The sequence below is a fragment of the Arvicanthis niloticus genome, chromosome 11 (genome assembly GCF_011762505.2).
Source record: "Arvicanthis niloticus isolate mArvNil1 chromosome 11, mArvNil1.pat.X, whole genome shotgun sequence".
Lineage (NCBI taxonomy): Eukaryota > Metazoa > Chordata > Mammalia > Rodentia > Muridae > Arvicanthis > Arvicanthis niloticus.
This window is the reverse complement of record NC_047668.1, coordinates 11479234-11499225: the sequence shown is the minus strand read 5'-3', so window position 1 is coordinate 11499225 and position 19992 is coordinate 11479234. Positions and strand designations below refer to the sequence as shown.

At 38.7% G+C, this 19992-nt stretch overlaps 2 protein-coding genes across 4 annotated transcripts in view; one reads left to right on the top strand and one right to left on the bottom strand.

The window, feature by feature from the left end:
• Positions 1 to 19992, bottom strand: part of Foxa1 (forkhead box A1) — an 80711-nt gene that overhangs the window by 14826 nt on the left and 45893 nt on the right. The gene's annotated exons all lie outside the window — the stretch shown is intronic.
• Positions 1 to 19992, top strand: part of Mipol1 (mirror-image polydactyly 1) — a 281225-nt gene that overhangs the window by 244827 nt on the left and 16406 nt on the right. The window contains exon 11 of one of the 3 annotated variants that reach the window (XM_076941856.1): positions 15363 to 19966. The exons of the other annotated variants lie outside the window; for them this stretch is intronic. Within the exon in view, the coding sequence (XP_076797971.1) occupies positions 15363 to 15429 (67 nt within the window). The 3' untranslated portion in view covers positions 15430 to 19966. Of the gene's footprint in view, positions 1 to 15362; positions 19967 to 19992 lie in introns of those variants that run through there. 3 annotated transcript variants of the gene reach the window in all.

Genomic DNA, 19992 nt, shown 5'->3' with positions numbered 1-19992 from the left:
TTTGTAAACATAAGCTTTGCTGTACTTCCTTCTTTACCAAGTCATTTTTATTAATTAGAGGTCAATAGATAATTGTTCTCATACTTTAATGCCAGTTCAGATTGGCTGCTCTTAGCACATAAGCTATTTAGTCATAGTTCTTCAGCCATGAGTTGTCTCTTCCAAAGCCAATATCCTTAAAGCATAAAACAAACAGGATCAAGATACAGTGAAAGAGCTGAACCCTGTGACACCAGATTTGGCTGGTTCAGATTAAAGGCTGGTACCTGAGATACAACCTTGACTGTAAAAGGCCATCTAACCAAGTGCGGGACATTTTGGGACTGTGGTAAATGCTCAGCCCAGAATGATGTGGGGCCTTTATTTGTTGTCTTAAAAATAATGGTCAGTCCTTCCACTTTGCGTACCATGTGCTCCTCAGTCTGTTTTTCCAGTAAGTATCTGGCAGTTTAGAAGTTGAAGTATGAAACCCACATGGTACATGTAGCTGATGTAAATCTTGTAGACAGTCAGATGTGACGTGGGTGCTGCGTCCTCTGTCAGCAAAGCAACATGGCAAACCTGTGGTGGGTGACTTCAGCCAGGAAAGGAAGAAAACAAGACAATGAGTTCTTCCTCATTTGTTTGCCTCTCATTGTCGACATTAGTTTATTGAAAATCATATCATGGGACTGGGCAGCTGACCCATTCAGTAAAGTTCTGGCAGTGCAAGCATCTGAGCTTGAGTTCTGATCCCCACCACCCACACAAATAGCTTGGTATGGTGGTTCACTTCTGAAACACTAGATCTTGGGGGTAGGACAGATCCCAGAGGCTTGCTGGCAAGCAAGCTTAGACAGTAAGTTTTAGGTTCACTGAGAGACCCTGTAGACTAAACAGAGGGGTTAGACAGATGGTACCATAGTTACTAACACTTGTTACTCTTGCTAGATTCAGTTCCTTGCATGCACATGGAGGCTCACAACTATCTATAACTCCAGTTTCAGAGAACCCCATGCCTTCTGGCCTCCATGGGTACCGAGTACTCAGTGGTGTACATACATACATACATACATACATACTTACATACTGTATACGTACATAAATACATACATACACCCATACACATGAAATCTAAAAATAGATAAAATTTAAAATAAAAACACAAGATGATTAAGGAAGACACCCAATGAGAACCTTTGACCTGCACAAATGCATTCCTGTGTGAGAACACCTGCATGCACATATAATGCACACAAACCATGTATTGTTAATGTACTAAATTTAGTGAGATATATTAAAAGTATGACATACTTCCTTTGCTCCTGATTTATAGCATCAATATTCTTAAGCAAAATACTTAGGAGGTTTTTTTCCCCTACATACTGCTACACTGAACACACTGTACTAAATATTTGAAGAAATATTTTGAGAAATATTTGAAGAACCATTTTGGCAAATGAAATAACTGAGTTAAAGAGAATCTGCAATCTTGTATCTACATATGATACTGGTGCTGTATCTTCCACCTCATTCATTTATTATCTCCTAGGGCACACTGGTGCTGTCTCCTTTTCTCTTTTCAGTGTAGATAACAGGAGGATAAAAGCATCAGCAAGAGCAAACGTACCCTATAGAGTGAATGGGGTGTGGGTTAGCAGAAAAGAAGGAAGAGAGGAAATACAGAAACAAAAAGCCACATGAATAAAGTTAAGTCTACGCCTGAATATAATCTGAGAACAGTTCAGAGGTCACCTGACAGAAGCAGAGATTCCCATGAATGACAAGGCTTGGCTGAGTTACCCAGAGTTTTCAAAATATGCAAATGAACTGAATTATGTGATAGGAGTAGGAACCACTATAGAGTATTTTTTAATGACTAAATAATTATAATAATAGATGACTGATCATAGCAATCGAGGGACATCAGCCAACCTTTTGTTGGAAGATTTGCTAAAACACATTGGTGTTAGAAGTAAAAGTACCAGCTAAGAAGTGACTGTAGCAAAGCAGTATGAGAAGACAGATGATGTTCTGACATGGACTGGAAATAGTAAGAACAGGAAGAAGAGATTGATATTAGAAGCACTATGAGAAAATACGACTTAGTGACCAAAAAGATGTGCAGGGTAAAGAAATCAGGGTTTTAAGATTCTCTCCCTAAAGGATAGAAAAAAACACCGTGCCATTAATAGAATGTCTTTAGTTCAGTGTGAAGATCTAATTTCATTTTCTTTCTGTGTAACCCTAACTTATAAACTTATGAGAAAAAATATTAAGTTTGAGAACAGTACTGCCAGGTAGCAGATATAAAATTCATCAAAACTGGCTTCCAGAAACTGAACTGCCAAAGAAGGGAAAGGCTTCAACAGATTCTTCTCAGGGAATAATAGAAATACCCATGAGAGTTTGTCTGGAATGATAGCAATTTAGATTATATAACCCCGTTTCCCACATAATTAAACTCTCTATGGAGTGTAGTGCAAAAAGTCAGAATGTCCAAAGTTATTCGGAATCGTGAAGCTTATGCTTTAGAGCTGTATCTCAAGCCATTCAAAGACAGGCCAGATGGCAAGGCTGCAGCTTGAGGTGTCATTCTTCAAAAGGCAATATGTAACTCCTCTGCTGGGCAAACAGCAGATCAGCTCCTGAGCTGATGCCACTCATATTGGGTAGAAATGCCTGAACCAGGCTGGAATGTGAATATTTAGAAGTTTAGAAATAGAAAGATAGTAGCAGCTTGTGGAAGAAAATGTGCTAATTGTTCTGTTTCAAAAGTAGAGGATGCAGATGCGCTGTTAGCAGAGAGTTATAGCCACTGTTCAATGATGCTGCCTAGGTGACCTACTCATGACACTATTTCTTCATTTGGGAAACAAAGCACATACCTGAAGAGGCAGACATTCCATATTGGCTAGGACTGAACTAACCTGAGGAAAAAGTAACAATACATTACAGTGTTCATGCATTCTACTTTATAAAGTATTTTTTTAAACCCCTAAGGATTTCTGTCTTGAGACAAGTTTAAAGTACACTCTTTGTACCCAGTTAAGAATGATTTCTTGTTAACCAGGCAGTGGTGGCACATGCCTTAAATTTAAGTACTCAGGAGGCAGAGACAAGCTGATCTCTGAGTTTGAGGCCAACCTGGTCTACAGAGTGAGTTCCAGGACACCCAGGATTACACAGAGAAACTCTGTATCAATCAAACAAACAAACAGAAAAGAATATTTTTGCCAGGTGTGGTGGTACATGACTTTAATCCCAGCGACGGGGAGGCAGAAACTGGTGGATCTCTGTGAATTCAAGGCCATCCTAAAAAATTAGATCCCGTCTCAACAACAGCAACAATAATAACAACAACAACAATAGTTTTAGATGTCATTATAAAGTGTACTTCCTCAGGGGCTGGAGAGATGACTCAAAGGGTAAAAATGTATCCTGTTCATGTGGAGGTCCTGAATTTGGGTGATACCATCCATATCCGGGAGCTCACCACTGCCTCTAAATCCAGGTCCAAGGGAATCCTGTAACTATATGAAGCTTTATTTCTCTTTATTGCCAGTATGAAGGAAGTTCCTAGAATATAAAGATCTGTATGTTTTGTTAGTGCTATTGATCTAAGTCTCAAAGAAGTCAAAAGGAAAAAGCATGTCTCTGTGAATAAATTTCCCACTGCTGAATGTATTAGTATATTTCACAGTTAAAATTCTCATTTCTTGCGAAGTTTATTTCTTTGCTTGAAAGAGTTAATATGTCCTGATGTCACCAACTTCCAAAGAATAATCTAGGTACTGAGAGTAAAGCGCATTAATCCTCAATACTAACACTTTAATGCATAAAAGAAAGATGTATGTGATTTAATTTCAAGTCACCTATGGTGCTCAAAATGTATTAGCAGTGAAGTGAATGGATATTAAAGAATGGAAATTACATTTACAAGTGGCATATAAAAATCAGAAATTGGCAGGGGAGGGTGAACTTAGAAAACTCTGAATGTCTGTCTTTCTGTCCTGCCACAACTCTTCTTCCATAAGGCAGACACACACACACACACACGCACGCACGCACGCACGCACGCACGCACGCACGCGCCTGCACATGTATTTTTAAAAAAGAATTAGATGTTTTCTATATGCTGTTAGTTGTAATTTACATAGATATTCGTTATCCCAGAAACTGGAATGTGGGGGCAAAACAAAAATGTTAAAATAAGGAGAGAAAAGGGGAACAAACTGCACTCCTTTTTAAAAAGTACCACTAGTTTCATTTCTTAGAAATATAAAAAAAAAAAAAAACAGTGAAATAGTTAAAATGGCTGCCAATTTGCTTCTCCTACCACCTGCGCATGCCTAGTGTCTGTACTCCAGTCTCTCTCACAAGAGTGCTTCCTTCTCTTCCTCCTCCTCTTTCTTCTCTGTCTCTTTCTCTGTCTCTATCTCTGAATATGCTGACATTAAACAGAGAAATTGGTTTTTAGCATCTGTACATCATTGTTACAGTATAAGCTAAATTCTCCCTGTTACAAAAGGCCCGCCTTGGCTTAGCTCGTGGGGTAAAGCTTCATCTAACTCCTTCCTCCCGACCCGAGCTCTTCTGAATGGCTGTTCCATCTCCTGGGCCATTCTCAAGGGCTCTGAGAACTGAGGATATTTACTGCGTGTCTTCTCATTGAGTACTGACTTGGTTGTTTGCTTGTTTGTTGCTCAGACAGAACCAAACCACGGAGACAAGACTGTCCTTGAACTTAATCCTCCTGCCTCAGCCTTCTAACTACTGAGATTATAAGCAGAATATGCTAACATGCCTGTCAAATGTTTTGCTTTCTTTTATTTTAAAATCAACGTAAGGGCTCATAATCAAAATTATAAGCCCCGGCATTAGAATTTAGAAAGTAGGTAAAATGACTTCTTAGTCCCAGCATGTGTATTTATGTAACAATTACTCATAAAAGTATCCTAATGAGTTTTAAAAACCTGTTGTGCCCAGTACTAAATAAATATGCAGTGAACAGAATACGCACACATTGCCTCTCCTCTGGAGGGGCTTCATAGGCTTGTTACTAATGCTGAGTCTTCCTGGGACTCTTAAATTTGGGTCAGACAAAAAGAAAAGAGCCCAATAAATGTCATTGATCTTAACTAATTCCGTTGTCTCAGCCACATTTTGATATTAAGTTAGAAGCTTAAGCAAAATAACTCAAATCATCTCCCGTTAAGTATTTTCCTAGTGGTAGCATCCACCTCACTACCGCGGCCATAGACTAACTGGATTCTAGTAAGCAGCTTAGACGTCTCAGATACAAATAGCGTTCCTGGGGGAAATCACAAGAAGTTTCTGGTCTAAGCTCCAAAGCTTGAAATTCAGTTACTCTGGAGATACTAGGTAAGTGCAGGCAGACCTTCAGTCATTCCACACCTTCTACTGTGTGTGTCTAACGTGTTTATCACTCACCTAAATATATGATAATTTATATTATGATTTGTTAGTGAGGCCTATTTCTTAAGAATTATTTATTCATTTTATGTATATGACTACAGCGTTGCTGTCCTCAGACACACCAAAAGAGGGCATCAGATCCCATTATACAGATGGTTGTGAGGCACCATGTGGTTGCTGGGAATTGAACTCAGGACCTCTGCAAAAGCAGTCAGTGCTTTTAACTGCTGAGCCATCTCTCCAGCCTGAGGCTTTTTTTTTTAAGTTTAAATAAAAAATAGTACATGTTAGCCAGTTGTGGTTGTGCTTGTGTTAATCCCAGCACTCAGGAGAAAGAAGCAGGTGGATCTCTGTTAGATTGAAGCCAACCTGGCCTACACAGCCAATTCCAGGCCAACCAGGGCTGCATCATGAGATCCTGTCTCAAAAAAACAGTTACTGCTATTTTAAATATGAAATAGGTCGGGGCTTTGGTGCCCTGCCTACTTTGGGTATTGGTGGAATTAAAGAATGTCACGTGTCTTGTGTAGTGCTGTTAAATGAGCATATGCTGCTTTCCTTGTGTTGTGGAGAGGAAGTGGGCACAGCCTGCATCCCTAACCAGAAGCTATCTCCACTTGATAACCACTTGCAAGTGAAAAACCCGTTCTCTCCAATGTAGTCTAAGGGCAGGTCTCGTGCCCAGCCGTAGACGGCCAACACAGAGTGACCTCAGTGATGTTCTTGGAGGGGTTTGTTTGTCTGTTTGGTTGGTTGGTTGTTTTTGGCTTATAATGCTTTGGGCATTTTTACAGTACAGGTCTTTTGCTTATGTAATATGTTTTCTGGTTTTGTGTCTTTGTGGCATTTCAGCACGTGCACGTGTGTGTGTCTCTACCTTTCTTGTGTTTTATCTTTGGCTCTTTTTTTTTTTTTTTTCTGCTCATTTTGTTCTGTCCTGTTCTTGCTTGTTTATTAGCCTCAGCATTAATTAAGAGACCAGTCCCTTGCTTCCTCCCTTCCCCCCTGGGCTAACAAGACCTTATAGACTTGATTTCTTTAAACAAATATGGATTGTGGGTTGAGTCGCTTTTCTCCCGCGACACCTCTGTCTCCTTATACTCGTGTCTCTCTAAGCCTGCTTGATGTGCAAGTCATAATCTGAATTACTCCCATCATTTCTCTGCCCACTTCCACTCCCAATATACAGAGCTGATAGGGAAATAAAAGTTATGCTAATATAATGGCCAGTGTCTTCTACAAAACCGTGGTCTCTGGCCACATAGAGAAGGGCATCAGTCCCACCTCGAGACCCTGTTACATGTCCGTGATCATCTCCCCGTGTATTCTACTGAGCTCTCGTTCCCTCTATGCTGTCATCAGAGACCCGTGTCTCCCACTCCATGGGGAAAACTGACTCAAGCTGCCATCATTTCTGCCAGTTTTCTTCCCCCACACCTACAAAATTGTCCACAGCTGTATCCGCCTCAACTCTTTCCTGTTAGTCCCCAGGGAAAACTTGTCTAGTCATTTTTTCCTGAGATTATCCTACAAATCCTGCTATGACAACACTCTCTGAGATCTTGCTTTAAAAAGTATCATCTTTCTCCCTTACATTTTTAAATCTTTTCATGGTCTCCTTTTCTATGATCCATAGATACGCTCATGTCTTCGTTTAAACCGTTCTCCAGTGGTTGCAATCGTATTCACTTGCTAGGTGAGCTTTTATGCAGCAGTCGTCTTGGCGTTACAGTTTTCGTATTCCGGTTATGCTTCCTCGTGATTTAACAACCATTAAAAACTATACCAAAACGGTTGACATTTCCTCTGTCAAATAAATAGGCATTTGATTTCAACCCTGTTTGTATTGTGTGTTTGTGTTCCTGTTTTGTTTGTTTTGTTGTTTTGAGACAGGGTCTCTATATGGCCTTGGCTGGCCTGGAACTTGCTATGTAGACCAAGGTGGCCTTGAACTCATAAGAGATTCACCTGCCTCTGTCTTTCATGTGCCACCATGTTGGGCTACTTCAGCTTCTTTAAGTAGCCATGCACCCTGTCAATCCTCCCTTCTTGAATCACTGATGCTTTATTCTGGGACAGCGAGTCATCTGTTACCTCTCGGACTGTTTTCTCAGATTCTTCACAAAGTCTATTCTATGCTGGCTTCGTTTTGATTTATCCTCTTCCCACCCTTCTTTTCCTGTTCTTATTTCTTTCTCTAATCCAGGGGTTCTCAACCTTCTAATGCTGTGACCTTTAATCCAGTTCCTCAAGTTGTGGTGACCCCCAGCCATAAAATTGTTTTCATTCCTATGTCATACTTGTAATTTTCCCACTGTTATGAATCATAATGTAAATATCTGATATGCAGGAGATCTGATGTGTGACACTAATGGCTCATGACCACTGCTCTAGAATTTCTCATTCGTTCCTGTGGCTTTGGTGGCAATTAGAATAGAACCTACCTGTGACCTGCCTGGTTACACTCATGCCACCCTGTCTTCTGCCTTGTAGTTTATTGTGACAAGAAACCATAGCTCTGGCCATACTTACTACACATAAAGTTTTTCCTAGCTCTTCCTGTATTATTTATATAAATAATGTATTATTTCCTTCATGTATCATTTCTCCTGCCTGGAATTATATAAATAATATATTTTTTCTCTGCCTGGAATGCCCATTTATTCTAGCTAGTATATTTCAACTTGACACAGGCTAGAATTATCTGAAAAGGGGGAACGTCAATTGAGAATACACCTCCATAAAATCCAACTGTAAGGCATTTTTTAAATTTAATTTTTTTAATTATTCACTTTACATCCCACTCACTGCCCTCCCCCTGATCACCCCTTCCCAAAGTTATTCTACCATTCCCCATCCCCTTCTCCTCTGAGTGGGTGGGGCCTCCCTGGGTATCCAGCCACCCTGACACTGCGAGGCTAGGTGTATCCTCTGGCACTGAGGCCAAACAAGGCAGCCCAGCTGGAAGACCACAGACAAGCAACAGCTTTTGCGATAGCCTCCATTCCTGTTGTTAGGGACCCACATAAAGACCAAGCTGCATCTGCTACAGTTGAGCAGGGAGACCTAGATCCAGCCTGTGTATGTTCTTTGGTTGGTGATTCAGAAAGAAAGGCCCAAGGGTCCATGTTAGCTGACTGTTGGTCTTCCTGTGGAGGTTCTGTCACCTTCAGGCCTGCAGTCCTTCCTCTTAGTGTATAAGAGTCCTCAAGCTCCATTCACTGTTTGGCTGTGGGTATCTGCATCTGTCTGAGTCAGCTGCTGGGTGGAGCCTCTCAGAGGACAGCCATGCTAGACTCCTGTCTGCAAGCATTAACATAGTATCATTAATAGTGTCAGGGACTGGTGCTTGCACACAGGATGGGTCTCAAGTTGGGCTGGTTATTGGCTGACCATTACCTCGGTCTCTGCTCCATCCCCCATGCCTGCAAATTTTGTAGACAGGATAAATTTTGGGTTGAAAGTTCTGTTGGTGGATTGGTGTCTCTTTTACTCCACTGAGGTTCCTGTCTGGATACAAGAGGTAGCATCTTCAGGTTCCATATCCCCAATGCAATGAGTCACATTCCATTGTCTTGAATTTGTACCACATTTTCTTCATCCATTCTTCAGCTGAGGGACACCTAGGTTGTTTCCAGTTTCTGATATGAATAGAGCTGCTATGAACATAGTTGAGCAAGTGTCTTTGTGGGCTGTTAGAGCATCCTTCGGGTACATGCCCAGAAGTAGTATAACTGGGTCTTGAGGTAGAATTATTTTCAGTTTTCCGAGAAACTCCCAAATTGATTTCCAAAATGGTCATACAAGTCTGCATTTTCACCAGCTATGAGGACATGTTCCCCTGGCTCTGCCAGCGTGTACTGTCTTTTGAGCTTTTGATCTTAGCCATTCTGAGGGGTGTAAGAAGGAAGCTCAGGGTTGTTTTGCTTTGCATTTTCCTGGTGACCTAGGACTTTGAACATTTCTTTAAGTGCTTCTTGGCCATTCGAGATTCTTCTGTTGAGAATTCTCTGTTTAGCTCTGTACTCCATTTTTTAATTGGGCTATTTGGGTTGTTGGTGTCTAACTTTTTGAGTTCTTTGTAAATTTTGGATATTAGCCCTCTGTCAGATATAGGCTTCGTGAAGATCCTTTCCCAATCTGTAGGCTAGTAAGACATTTCTTAATTGGTAATTGATGGGGACGGCCCAGAACATTGTGGGTGGTGCCACTCCTGAGCTGGTTGATCCTGGGTTCTACAAGAAAGTCTGCTGAGCAAGTCTTGGAAAGTAAGCCAATAAGCAACAGCGCTCTGTGGCCTCAGTATCAGCTCTTGTCTCCAGGTTCCTGTCCTGACTTCCCTTGATGATGAACAGTGATGTGGAAGTGTAAACTAAATAAACTTCTTCCTCCCCAAGTTGCTTTTTGTCACAGGGTTTCATCATAGCAATAGTCACCATGAACACACCATCCTTGCCTATTTCCCCCTCGCATCTTTTATGAGATGATTTTGTTCCTGTTTTAAAGACTTCTTCAAGCATGACACAGTAACTTTTGCACATCTTTCCTCTGCTTCCATACCAAACTAGATGCTATTTTAATGCATTTATGCTTAATCTTTCATTTTAACAATTGCTAATAATCTGTTGGTGAGGTGATCTTTCTCACTTTACTCCTAATTGCTCATGTAATATTTGTTGACTAAACAGAAATCAGCCATTATCATAAATTCCAGTATCCAAGCATTTACTTAACATCCCCACGTACATGTCTCACCAAACCCTAAGGTTTGTAAGTGTCGAACAAACTAATCCTCATAGGCTAAGCTCCTAACAGAAATCTGCTGCTTTCCTCTCCTTGCCTGAGAATATTACTGTTTACCTAGTCACCAAAACCAGAGAGTTAACTAATACCATGGGAGTTGACCTTGCCTCTCCTACTTTATTCTTTTTCTACTGCAAAAGTCACTAAGTACTTCTGAGCCTATATTCCACATGTCTTTCCAATCCTCTCCTTCTTCCCATCTGCATTGCTGCAGCTCTAATTCATGTCGAGTATGTGATTGTTCATATTTATTTTTTATTTATTGCATATATGTTTGAGCTGCTTGTCTTTATGTGCACCACTTGCATGTACATGGCCACAAAGGCCAGAAGAAGGAGAACATCAAATCCCCTGGAACTGGACGTACTTATGATTGTGAGCCACTTTATGGGGATGTTAAGAGCTGAACCTGGGTCCACTGCAACTTCAAGTGTTTTTAACCACTGAAACATCTCCCCATCCCCTGATATTTTTATTGTAATAAAATATAACAAAATTTACAACATTAGCCATTTTTTAATTTTAAAGTTCAGTGGTTTTTAGACTGTAGAACTCTCTGGTGTTCATCAGGATAAGTTGCCATCTTACCTCTAGGCTAAGGTAATCTCTGACCAGTTCTTATATCTTAGATGAATCAATGAGCTCCAGGTTCAGTGAAGGACCCAGTCTCAAAAAACAAGGTGGAAAAAAAGGGAGGAAGACATTTAATGTCAACTTCTAGCCTCCACATATATATTCATACATGTGCACACATGTGTATACACACACATGTAAAGCAAAAGTGAAAACTTAGATCAACATTTAAAAGTCTACATGAGAAAACTAGTCCTAGCAGGAAAAGAAATTCAATAAGAGCCAGAGAATCAGGGAATTTGTAATGAAATTGTGTCTCCCAGGAATGTCAGAAGCTACATCATGTGATTTTTTTTGTCACAGCCCCTTGGGTTTTGAGATTATAGACTGGTACCACTAGGTATGGCTTAAGTTCTACTTTATAACATAATTTCCATATTGATTAATATGAGAGTGTGAGAATTCTTACCATATCTGGTCTTACAGACATGAGTTCAAAGCCAACCTGAGCAACTAGTCAGACTGTGTCTCCAAATAAAAAGTAAAACTATCTGGGGATATATTACACTTGTGTATCACTTGCCTTGCTTTCTTAGGGCCCTGGACTCAATCCCTAGTACTGAAGGGGAAAGTGGCTCCTACGCAAACTCTTCACTTGGCTACAAGTCAGTTAATTTTGAGGAATTAGTTCTGTCATTCTTCTCTGTCCCATTGCAATAAATTATACAATGATAAGAATAATTCTGCCTCATAACAATTCAGACAATATGTTAGAAAGTTTGGGGACTTCGGTAGTTAGACTACCATTATATCTGAACTCCATGACCCACTAGCTGTGTGGCACTGATCAAATCCCCCCCCCATGGTCTTTGTCTCTGTCATCTGATTATAATAGAGTTATAATGAATATTAAATATGTGAATAGATGACCTCTCAAGACTTCTTGGCACATAGGCACTTCTCTTCCTATTTCTTACATACAGAACATTTCACTGGATTCATTCGTAGTGAAACTTGGGAGCAAAACATAGAAATGGTCAATAACTTGTACAGTATATTTTTGTGGAACAGTTAATTTCATTATAGTGCATATATAATTGTATAACTACAAATAAAAGATTAAATTATTACAGGAGCCTAGCATGCCGCTCCTGAGAGGCTTAATTCAGCAGCTGATGGAAACAGACACAGAGACTGGCAGCCAAACAATAGGCAGAGCTCAAGGAGTCTTGTGGAAGAGTGGGGGTGGGGTGGGAAGGAATGAGGGAGCCTAAGCTATCAAAGATACCACAAGAAAACCTAGAGTCAACCAACCTGGGGCCTTGGGCCTCACAGAGATGAACCACCAGCTGAAGAGTATGAATGGGCTGGACCTGGGCCAACTACACATAGGGAGCAGAGACACAGCTTATTCTTCCTGTGGGTTACCTAACAGTTGGAGCAAAGCCGTCCCTGACTCTGTTGTGGGTCTTTGGGTCCCTTTCCTACAGCTGGTCTACCTTGCCTGGCCTCTAGCAGAGGATGCGCTTAGTCCTGCTGTGACTTGCTGTAGCAGGGTAGGACGGTACACCTCAGAGAAGGGGAATGGGGGTAGGGTGTAAGGGTGGGACTGGGAGGAGAGGAGGGAAGGGGACTGCAATCAGGGTATAAAGTGAATAAATAAACCAATGGAGAAAAAGAAAAGAAAAATAGGATTTCTACCAAAATAGTTGTAAATTTAGCTTTTAAGTTGTACAGAAATTCCTTTAAAACAAATAATAGATTTTAACTATTTATTACTTTCTAGGTGAGTTAGCATGAATTTATTTTTTTTTGCAAAGCATTCATGCTAAAACAAATTAAATGTGCCAGCTAACCCAAACATTAATGGAAATATCTCTAAGAGGGAAAACAAGTAACAAAGGCCAGGACATGTCCCCATATGCTTCACGGCACATAGGAGAGTTTATTTGTCAGTCCCTCAGTTATCTCATATTCCAAGCTGAAAATTCATAGTCCTCACTAGATATAGCCCTTTCCTAGCCCATTAAACTCTCATGGATATATCATTAATTAATGCAAATTAACTAATACAGTTGGATCTTAGTGTGCTGCATGATTTTTTAAACAATAGGATGGTAAAAACTAGCTTACAGGCAAATCCTGTAATATATATTCAGCATATATGCCTACCCTCCTGTTGGCAGGGCCTCTGGTTAACAGGTGTATTATTCAGCATATATGCCTACCCTCCTGTTGGCAGGGCCTCTGGTTAACAGGTGTATTATTCAGCATATATGCCTACCCTCCTGTTGGCAGGGCCTCTGGTTAACAGGTGTATTCTGTTCCTTACAGGAACAAATAATTGCTTCATTGTGTTTCAGAAGTCATTGCTTTCTTACAAAATGAAGTAATTGACATATTTCTCATTTCTGAGATCAAATTTTTACAAATCGTTCAACCTGAATAAGCTGAGAAGGTAGTTGATGTGTTGTTGATTGTTGAAATATGGTAGACATGCCAAAACATGGTACTCAAGTGTCTCCTCCTAACCCCTTACCTTAGCAAAACGTCTGAATGTGTAAAGAGGAAAGAAGAGTCACAAGAGTTTGTCTATAAAGAGGAAGCCAAGAAGAAGGACAGCATAGATCTGTGTGAGCAGTGTGGTCCAGACCCTACTGAGTCTGGCTTTATAGTAACAGTGTAGTAATAGTAATAACAGTAAGTAGAACTTACTTTTATTTTTATAAAAACTTTTTAAGTAGTTAATACTATGAATGATAAAGGGCAGGGACATATTTCGTTAACTAAAAATATTATCTTATGTTAACCATGGATTGAAATATTAATGGCTTGCTAAGATTTCTCATGGGAATCATTTGTTATGAGTTAGCTCAGAGCCTCAGGCTGTAATTCAGTGGTATAGCATGGGTCTACCACACACAAGACCCTGGAATTGATCCTAACATGGCCAAATAAGAAGTTAATGTAAGCTGTAATTGGATTTTAACAATAAACTTTTAGTATTTTTTATTTCATACTAGAATTTGTATACCCTCTTCCACAATTCAAGTTAATATAAGTTCACCTTAAAAGATCTATGTAGCTCCATCATTCATAATCTTGAAAGTTTATCAGGTGGGTCTACTTCACCACTAAGCAATGCCCAACCAAAACGGCAAATTTGTGAAGGTAGTAAGTTTTTCCATGAATTTTCTAATTTAGATATTTGTAGCCCGAGACTGTTTTTAGTGACACTGTATTACCCACATACATATTAAACAGCAGAAAAGCATAATAATAAATTTAAATAAGATTTACACCAGGCATTGTATGCATGCCTTCAATTCCAGCACTTGGGAGCAGAGGCAGGCATGACTCCATAAGTTTGAGGTCAGGCTGGTCTACAAAGCAAGTTACAGGCCAGCCAAGTCTATGCAGTGAAAACCTGTCTTAAAATTTTTAAAAAAAAATGGGGGTGGGAGATACATTTCAATTTGAGACCTCTGCCCCATTTCTTAAAGGAAGGAAGGCTCCAGGGTTCTGAGTGTTTAATTCGTGGTCCTCCTCACTGATGCAGTCTTGCTATGTGCAGTCTCTGGTTTCCAGAGCTGCAGGCAGCTGACTTGTTCATCCCCTGCTGCATCTCACATGGACTTTAGAATCTGGCTCTGTGCTTCCTTTATCTGTGAAGGAGCAGAAAAGCCTGTTGCTTGCTAATCTTTGTGGAGGGATCACAAGAATGTCAGTTTTCATTCATAACAATTTTTTTTTAATATATGACATCAAGAGAGAGGTTTGGTTGAGCTTTTGTGCTTCTAGTAAAGAAAAGAAAAAGACAAACAACTGTTCTGACTCCATGCTCTCTTGTTAAGCGGAGCCAGCTGATCAACATAAACGTGCTTTTTCTCCATACAGTAGCCAAAGAACACTACAGAATGTGCTCTAGACCTTAGGTGGTTGTCAGTTTAATCAGCTAAAAAAAAAAAATCACTTTTCTATGGCCAAAAAAGTATATCTATAGGTAACTCCTGGCCTATACTACTCTGAATAGGAACTTTTAAAAAGTATAGCACCGGAAGTCTGGTTGTATCAATGTCAAACTGTGTGTGTGCTTTATGCTACTAGAACATTAAATTTTTCATCTTTATTTTAAGCAGCTGACTATGAAAAAGAAAGAGATTTGGTATGTGTAAGAGCACATCGAAGACTGCCTATATGACTGTATTAAAAGATATTTTCTCTTACACAAATCTTCTTGAAGCTGCTCTTTGTTTGATATGCCATCTTGTCTTTACAGAGTAGATAATTCATTCACAACTTTCATGCAAGTAGATAAATGTATTCAACTGAGTGATCTGTATATTTTGTGTAACATCTAACATAATCAGAGATCTGAGTTAAAATTCATGCTGCACTGTTCTTTAACCCAAAATTCTTGTGTCTCTCACTTACAGTAATGCTTTGTTTCTTAGCATGACTTCCAGTATGGCTTGGTCACAAGCACATACTGTTCTTTACAGCCGGAATATTCCCAATAATAATTGCACTTTTTCTTTTCTTTTTCCCTTTCCCCCGCCCTTACTTAGGTTAGAAAGGCTGGTGGATGTTCTGAGGAAGAAGGTTGGAGCAGGAACTGTGAGGACCGTGATCTGACTGGAAGCCACCCAGTCTGGGGGAGCAGTCACATCTGGTGACCAGGCTGCCTCATTCAACACTGTGTAAACACTAAAAGCCTTAACTTAGCAAACAGTTGTTAGAAGTGGGACACTCCAACCACATTCCAAGCTAAGATAAAATCAAATCACAAATGTTTAACCACTTTGCTGCTGACTTCAGTTATTTATCCAAATATATTGACTACAGGCTTTTACCAACTATAACATTGCAGCTTATTTTGTAGCTATTTTATATTTGTGCCTTTAACGTAAATCTTTTAGCCGGTGTCCTATTAAAAAAAAAGTGTGAAGTCAGTCGGAATCGGTGCCCCGCATATGGCCCTTTCTGAATCAAAGTGCAGCAAAGTAAATATTGTCCGAGCCTTAATCCACTGTGTTAGGTCAAAACTTCAAATAAATGCATTTTCAGTATAGAGTATATTTCTTAACTGATGGGAGAAGCTGAGACATGAGAGAATGTAGCCTACCTTCAATGTATGTATGCAGCTTTTGTTCTTAGTATTGAAGAATATAGTATAGATGCCATGAATTAAATGTATAGTTTGCTTTAATAGTACATTAAAATGGCAGTAACCAAGGCATGATTTTTGTTTCACTATAAATAATATACACTTTTTTCAATAAAAAGTGCTATTAAAGTACACTTATGCATAAATATTGTTGGTATGTTTTAGTGCTGAGTCCAGGTAATTATCTAAGCATCATTTAAGCTGTAGAAAGAGCCAAGTTTCTGCTGATAGTCTGGGACACTTTGGGCTTGAAAATTAGCATGTGCCAGTCAGCATGTCTCTATCCTAAAAGGCAAGAATACATCAAACCTGTTAGCATTCTTATTATTTTTTAGGTTATTCTCTTTGCTGTGGTAGAAGGGAATCTAATATATAATATACAAAAAAATGTCAAATATAAGGACTTAGAAAAAAGCATTCTTGCAATTTAATTTAAATTACTACTTTTGAATTTATTTAAGACATAATTTAAAATAATGCCACTTATCATGTGATGTTATGAATACTTAAGGAAAATATTGTCAGTTTATAGATTGACAGCTGAAAAAGGCCAGTCCTTGAACAGGATGAAATGAAAAAGAAACTGAGTTAGTGAAATTTTATAGGCAGAAACTTTTCTAAGTTCCTAACTCATCTATTAGAGTGAGTTAAAGTATTTATCATTTCCTGTGTTCAGGATAAATATGTTCAGAATGGTAGACTATACCATTCTCTCATATGCCATTAGAAATATCAATTTTATTTCTCTTTCAACTATGAAGACTATTTTGAGGTCCTTTGTCATAGATGAAATATGAATCAAAATATTGATGTACTATCTTCTTATTACTTAATCTGTAAAATGAAGATTTATCCCACTGCATTCAGGTTTGAAATCTACTCTTATTTCATGCTCTTAGTGATTTTAAATTACAAGACTTACAGGATAAATGATAGCAGGCATTAAAAATAAACTAACTATCGCTTCTCAGCCTTTTGGCTAAGATTAAGTATAAAAATACTCTAGCCGCACTTGTTTCAGAGTCACAGAGAGCGTCCCAGCCTCTGATAGAGCACTGGCTACTTTAAACTTGGAAGCAGTGCCCTCATTGCTTGTCTTCATGCTCTGTGACAGCCACCCCATCCCCCCAGCCTTTTGAAGACATGGCATCTTTCAGCTTACCCAGGGGATGTGGGTAAGTATAGAAAATATCCATTCCTGAATGTTTTTAACACAGTCATAGGTAAAAGTTGAATTTTCAGTTTGATCTTTGGAAACAGACACTTTCCTTAAGGTATTTACTCTGAAGTCTTAGAACACCAAGCACAAATAAAAAATATTTGATAACTTCCAAATGTCACTTGAAGCAACTGGTTCCTGTACTGTTGTACAGAGCAAGAGATTATAAAATGAAACTCATGAAACATCCACCACGTTTAAGAACAGGTTCCCCAAAGCATCCAGAAATGTCCTGGACAACTTTTGCCTTGAAAATGCCCACCAACTCTTTGAAGCAATCACTGTTTTTATGTGGAGGAATAACCATAATCACTGAAACTCTATTTGCCACTTGTTAGAAAGCAGTGCATCTATTAAGGAATTCCGTGTGCAGTGTTTCCTTGAGTTCGCTGTAACATCACCGAGACTGTTCCCCCAGCAGCATGAGTGTTCATTTCTTAAACAAATAAACAACTCACTTAAAGAAAAGATTACTTTTGAACAATACCAAACTTATAAAGCCTATGATTAACATTTTTTTAAAAAATGTATAAATGCAAAAAGGAAAAGGGGGCATGGGATAGGGGTTTTCTAAGGGGGGGAATGGGGAAAGGGGATGGCATCTGAAGTGTAAATGAAAGATCTAATTAAAAAAATATATAATAAAAAAAAAAAAAAGAAAGAAAAGATTACTGTCGGTTGTAACACTTGATCCGCAAATCATCATTTCACATGTTTTTATATTTGACTCTACCAGCAGCCGCATGATAATTATATAGCTTTTAGTATTGATTTTATTGTTTTATGGTCATTATTAATTATATTAATTCTTATGAGAAAACAAATGCAGAGCCTTTTGAACTTCCCAGAGGGTTGAGGTCTTGTAACTATCACCCATTTAAACTGTACGTCTCTAAGCCTCACTGTAAGGAAAAGAATGGTATAGCAAATATTTTTCTTTTTTAATTTTTTCAGATATTTTTATTGATTCTTTGAATATCTCCTAAAATGTATTTTAATCATATTTACCCGTAACTGCTTCCCTTAGCTCTTCCCAGATCCTCCCCCAAATCCTTATTTGCCCCAATTTTGGGTCTTTATTTTTAATTTAATAACCTAGCTACCAAGGTTTGTGCTATCTGTATAGTGATTGGAGCAGGCACATCCACTGGAGCATAGCAAGGATCTTAATGTCTGCTGCTACAGAGACGTCTTCATAGTCAAGTCATTTATTGCTCTTGCAGAAAACTCAAATTGGTTCCCAGGACCCATATCAGGTGCCTCAGAGCTTTCTAGAACTCTGGTCTGCGGGATCCAACACCCTCTGACCTCCGTGGGCACCTGTATTCACACAAGACACATAAAAGTCAAGTAAGCTCACACACACACACACACACACACACACACACACACACACACACACACACAGTAAATAAAAAGTTAAATAAAGCAGCAGTTAGAAGCAGTGTCTTGAAAGATACACTTTCCAGTCCTGTCATCTCTGCTACCATTGCTCCATTCCCTCTTTACACATGAGTTGTCTGGTAATCTAAAGATTGTACATGTCTCTTTCTGTGTAGTTCAACGTAAACCACACACATAAATCCCTTGACATTATTGTCACCTCTGTGTACTATATAACAAACAGCATGTACTTTGCCTCAACCTTCACTTAAACATAGGCAAGAGTATTCTAAACTACTTTTAATTTGGTCTGTTGCTAAAACCCAATGCTGCAGTGTTACAAAGGTGGTAAAGTACATTTCCAACACACACTGCTTCCTGCAACACATATTTGATTAAAAAAAAAAAACAGTTACAGGTAAAGTGGCGGGTTACAAGCAACATATAAGCATTGCAACAAGATTAATGTTTAATACATAATAACTGAGTTTGATAAATAAGCTATTGTGTTTTAAGCTAATTAACAAAAATACTTTTGAAATAAATACTTTAAGCTTTTATTTTGTGTGTTTCCTTATCAAAACATATTGAAGAATCTTATTGGATAACTAACTAATAGAATTTATTTATTTCACACCAAAAAAAAAAAGGTTTAAAAGATTTGTAAGTTTGATAAGAAAAAGGGTACAAAGAAATTAATCTGCATCTAGTTTTTTAGAGATTATTGTAACTTCTTGAAATTTCCACCGTCAAATGGTGATTATACATAACATTTTATGGTGTAACAACCATAACAAATGTTCAGTCATCTTACACGAACTTTGTGTGGTACACAGATTTTTCACATATATTAGTGTGTTCTTGGTAACTCATTTACAGTTAACCTCTGTATTCGGTTATTGCATAGATAACCACAAATACACACAAAAGCATATTCGCTTGTTTAAAATTGATTTGTAAGTCGGTTGTCAGGCTCCAGCGAGCGGCATTTTGTGCATGTTTGGTTGGAAGTGCATGTGGTTTCTGGGGCTTTTAAACAAATACATGAAATGGTTGAAAGATTTATATTGCCCATGCTTAGCTAAATATGTCATCTCTAGAAAAGATGTGATTTATTTTGGCACCGTTCTACAACTCAAATATTTTAAACATTTGTTAAGTTGGAGCTCGCACATTTGAACTAGTAGCATAGGCTCCAAACTAGCATCTCACGTTACCAAATGTTTTGTAATCCTTTTACTGAAATAGCCCTTACTGAAAAGCTTCTCTTTCACCATGTTCTTTAGTGTGAGTTTACATCTATAAAGGTTGAAGTTGTTTTTAATGTAGGTCTTCACAAATAGAATTTGACGATGATAAATGTGTATTTTTAAGAATCATTAAAGTGATTTTTTTACTGAGAAGCCTTATTATGCTTGCCCTTGATTTT